Source organism: Belonocnema kinseyi, chromosome 6, assembly GCF_010883055.1.
Source record: "Belonocnema kinseyi isolate 2016_QV_RU_SX_M_011 chromosome 6, B_treatae_v1, whole genome shotgun sequence".
NCBI classification, from domain to species: domain Eukaryota; kingdom Metazoa; phylum Arthropoda; class Insecta; order Hymenoptera; family Cynipidae; genus Belonocnema; species Belonocnema kinseyi.
In genome coordinates this window covers 35,509,663-35,513,580 of record NC_046662.1, presented here as the reverse complement: position 1 = coordinate 35,513,580, position 3,918 = coordinate 35,509,663, and the positions used below count along the sequence as shown (strand labels likewise).

Here is a 3,918-nt window from a genome sequence, read left to right as displayed (position 1 = left end):
GTTTTAAATGGGGGGGGAGGTCTATAATTTCAAAAAGCTTCCTCACGAAATTAATGGACGTTCTCTTAAGTTATGTGATTAACTTCAAGATTTTCACATTGCCTTTATGCAAATATATCTATATTACTTGCTGCACCGGATTAATCGACTAATTAATTAATGAATTTTTGCTTAGGCTTTAAGAGAAAAGGAAAAAGGGGACTGGAACAATCTCACAATAGATGAAAAAATGTGTTTATACCGGGACAGTTTCAGCAACACTTCTGCAGAAGTGGTGGAACCAACCCCCGAGTGGAAATCGGTCATGGCATGGACCATATTTTTATCATCCTTAGGTATTTGGCTATATATATTCATCAGGCTGCTACTCGGTAAGTACATAGCTTGTTCGTATTTTTATTAATTTTATGGGCACTAAATTAAAATTCAAAAATCTCTTTCGAGAAACTACATTGCAATACGAATAACAGGATGACCGGAAAGCTTTGTTTTCAAAATTCCCGGACTTTTTCCCTGACCAATTTTTCATTTTCCCTTAGCATTGATATTCAAAGGCTAGAATTTTAATCTTGTAACATTTTTACATAGAATCTTTCATAGCAAAAGAAAAGAATTACAAATTTAAATTTAATTTTTATTTATTTCAAGCAAAGAATATAACTTTTCTACAATAAAAGATGAAAATTTGATCTCGAACGATGAATTTTCAACAAAACACTTGAATTTTTTACAATAAAATATGACTCTTTAACAAAAGACTTCAATTTTCAACAAAATAATTAAATTTTCCAGAAAATAATTGAATTTTTAATGAAATTGTTAAATATCCAACCAAATGGCTATATTTTAAAATAGAAAAGAATAAACTTCAACCAAAAACCGTTGAATTTTTACCAATCAAGTGAATTTTTAAGAAGGCAGTTGAATTTTCAACAAAAAAAAGGTGAATTTTCAATCCAAAAGGACTAATTTTCTGTCCAAATAGACGAATTAATTTTTATGAAAAAACTCTAATGTTTAAGAAAATAATAATTTTTTAAACAAAATAGCTGAATTGTTAACAAAATACTTAAATTCTCCACCATGTAGCTGAATTTTCAACCAAAAAAAGATGAAATTTCTACCAAAAGAGATGAAATTTAGATCCAAAAAGGGGCCATTAAAAAAATACGTAACGCTTCTTTTCGAAAATGTTGACCCCCCCCCTTCCTACGGATCGCTTGAATTTTCGAATGCATAGTTGAATTTTTAAATTAAAAAAATTTCAATCAAACATGGAATTTTCCGTAAAAAATTATTTTCAACCAAATAATCCAGTCTTTTTAAATGAAAAGATCAATTTTCAGCTGAAATTACGAATGTTCCAACCAATAAGACGAATTTTCAACAAGTAAAGATGTTTCAGTCAAGAAAAAACAAAGATTGTCCAAATTTTTGAACTTTTAAGGCAGAAGGCGAATTTTCTGTTAAAGAGTTGATATTTTAACCCGAAAATATGAAATGTCAATAAAGAAGTTCATTTTTAAACAAACAGTTTTATTTGGTACAAAAACAGGATCTAACCTCCTCCCTAACCTCAGTGATCCAGACCTCGACCCAGCCTTAGTCAATTGAATTTTCTACCGCATCGTGTTCTTCATCGCATTTGTGGTGCCCTATTGCTTCAATCTCCTAATAATTCACTAAAAGAGACTCTCAAAGTAGGGCATTCAAAAAGCAACATTTTTCTTCTCTTGACCTTTTTTCATATCGTGCGTTATTTGGCTTAAAATTTCAAGTTTCGTGTGTTTTTTGTAATTTTGCAAATGCTATAAATCAGGTACACTTTGGTTTTATCAAAAAAAGTCATTAGAATAAATTTTGTTCTTTTTGAATACTATGAATATCCGAAAAGAAAATTTTTGAATTGTGAAAAAAGTTGTCTCAATAATATTCAAAATGTCCTCACTTTTTGAATTTTTATCCAAAATGACAAGCTAATAAACTTAAACTTCATTGTAAGTTACTAAAAGAGTGTAGCAAAGGATAATGCAAGCTGTCAATTCTTTCTAAAGTTATCGTACTAACAAACTAAAAAAAAACACCCATGAACAGACAAACCGACCGATAGACAGAAACATTCATAAAAAGCTGTTTTTCGTATTCAGGGGGTCTCAAAACATGGACCTGTTGACAAAAACTGGGGGGGGGGGGGTCAAATTTTACACAAATCTAATACCGTCTCTGATGAGAATGTATAAATGAATTAATTTGTCATGAATAATGTTTTGATAGTTCTGTTTTTTCTTTTAATAGTAAGAAATAGCATTAAAAACATAAAAAATTCAAATTTTTTGAAAATCCACACACGAGACGAAAAATAAAATTAAAACATAAAAGTTGTGATGAGAATGTGCCCACGGAGCAGGAAGATTTTTGTTTACTGTTAATAATGTTTTTCACGATTAAAACAAAGACTATGCATACTATAAAAAAGTGATTGATAAGAAATTTGTAGATCTTTTTCAAATGCATAATTTTTGTCTAATCATCTTTTCACCTATTTTGCATAGTTTGATCGCAAAATGTAATTTTTGATGTTCCATTTTTATGCTGTTAAAATTTGAAATATCGATTTTTGAATTTTGGAATCTTGAAAAAAGTGGTCTCAAAAATATTAAAAAGGTGCTCACTGCTCAGTCTTTGAATTTGTATCCAACATGGCTGCCTAACGAACTTGACCTTCATTTTAAGATACTAAAAGAGTGTACCGAAGGACAACACAATCTGTCAATTATTTCGAAAGTTATCGTGCGAACAAATTAAACAAGCAAAACCCATCCACGAACAGACACACACATTCGTAAAGACCTGTTTTTCGGATTCAAGGGGGGGGGGGCTCAAAACGTCGACATTTGACAAAAACTCGGGGTGGGGGGCAATTTTCACACAAATCTAATACCTTCTCAGGTGAGAATGTAAACATCAATTTTTAAAAATGCGCTCGCTTAGCGGGGAGATTCTCTAAGCGCGCTGCGCGCGCGGCTCGCTAATTTGAGTGCGCCTAGGGCGCGCGGCTGTTAGTTCTCGCGCTTCGCGCTCGATAATATATTTACCTCACGCCCGGCACTCGGTATTGTATTTACCTCGCGCTCCGCGCTCGGTCTTTGCATTACCCTCCACATTTGTGCACAGATCACAATGCGAAATTTGTTACATTCTATGTTAAAAACTATTATATCAAATGTTTATTACAATTTTTTCTGTGTACCTTGGTCTGGTACTGCTTATTCTGATATTGCAAAATAATGTTCACATTTTATTTTTCCTGATCCTAATAGGGCCCTGCTGTAATTGTTTAATCATTTTCCCTTTTCTTAAGTGAAGCTGAGCACTTTTTTACTAATTTGTCATTAAAGAAGGTTCTCAAAGTATCTACGGTCTTGACATTCTCATTGCGATAATCGCGCCTCGCGCTTAACAGTTAGGTTATACAAGCTCTAAATTTTGGCTAATCAAAAAATTCGGCTAGAATAGTTTTGAAATATATTTGGTATCTAGTGAAAATTTTGAATGAAATTTTTGGATCTATGAAAAAAATAAATTTTTCTATTTTTTGAAAAATTTCAAAATTTTGAAAAGTATATAACTTTTCTAATTTTCATAAAAATTAAAAATTTTATTTGGATATTTTGCAAGTCTTTTACCCATCTATAAGGAACTTTGACCAAAATTTTTATAATGTTAGGAAAAAAAATTTGAAAATTTTGAAAATGCTATAATTTTTGAAATTTTGGGCTAATTGAAAAAATCGGCTAGAATAGTTTTGAAATATATTTGGTGTCCAGTGAAAATTTTGAATGAGATTTTTGGATCTATGAAAAAAATAATTTTTTATATTTTTTGAACATTTTCAAATTTTTGAAAAGTATATAACTT

General features: G+C 31.0%; 1 protein-coding gene across 2 annotated transcripts in view; it reads left to right on the top strand.

Moving 5' to 3' along the window:
* LOC117174835 overlaps window positions 1-3,918 on the top strand; it is a 10,241-nt gene that overhangs the window by 2,746 nt on the left and 3,577 nt on the right. The window contains exon 2 of one of the 2 annotated variants that reach the window (XM_033364219.1): window positions 176-335. In XM_033364219.1, coding sequence (XP_033220110.1) covers window positions 176-335 — 160 coding nt within the window. Of the gene's footprint in view, window positions 1-175; window positions 372-3,918 lie in introns of both variants that reach the window. The other variant, XM_033364218.1, reaches the window with a different exon arrangement.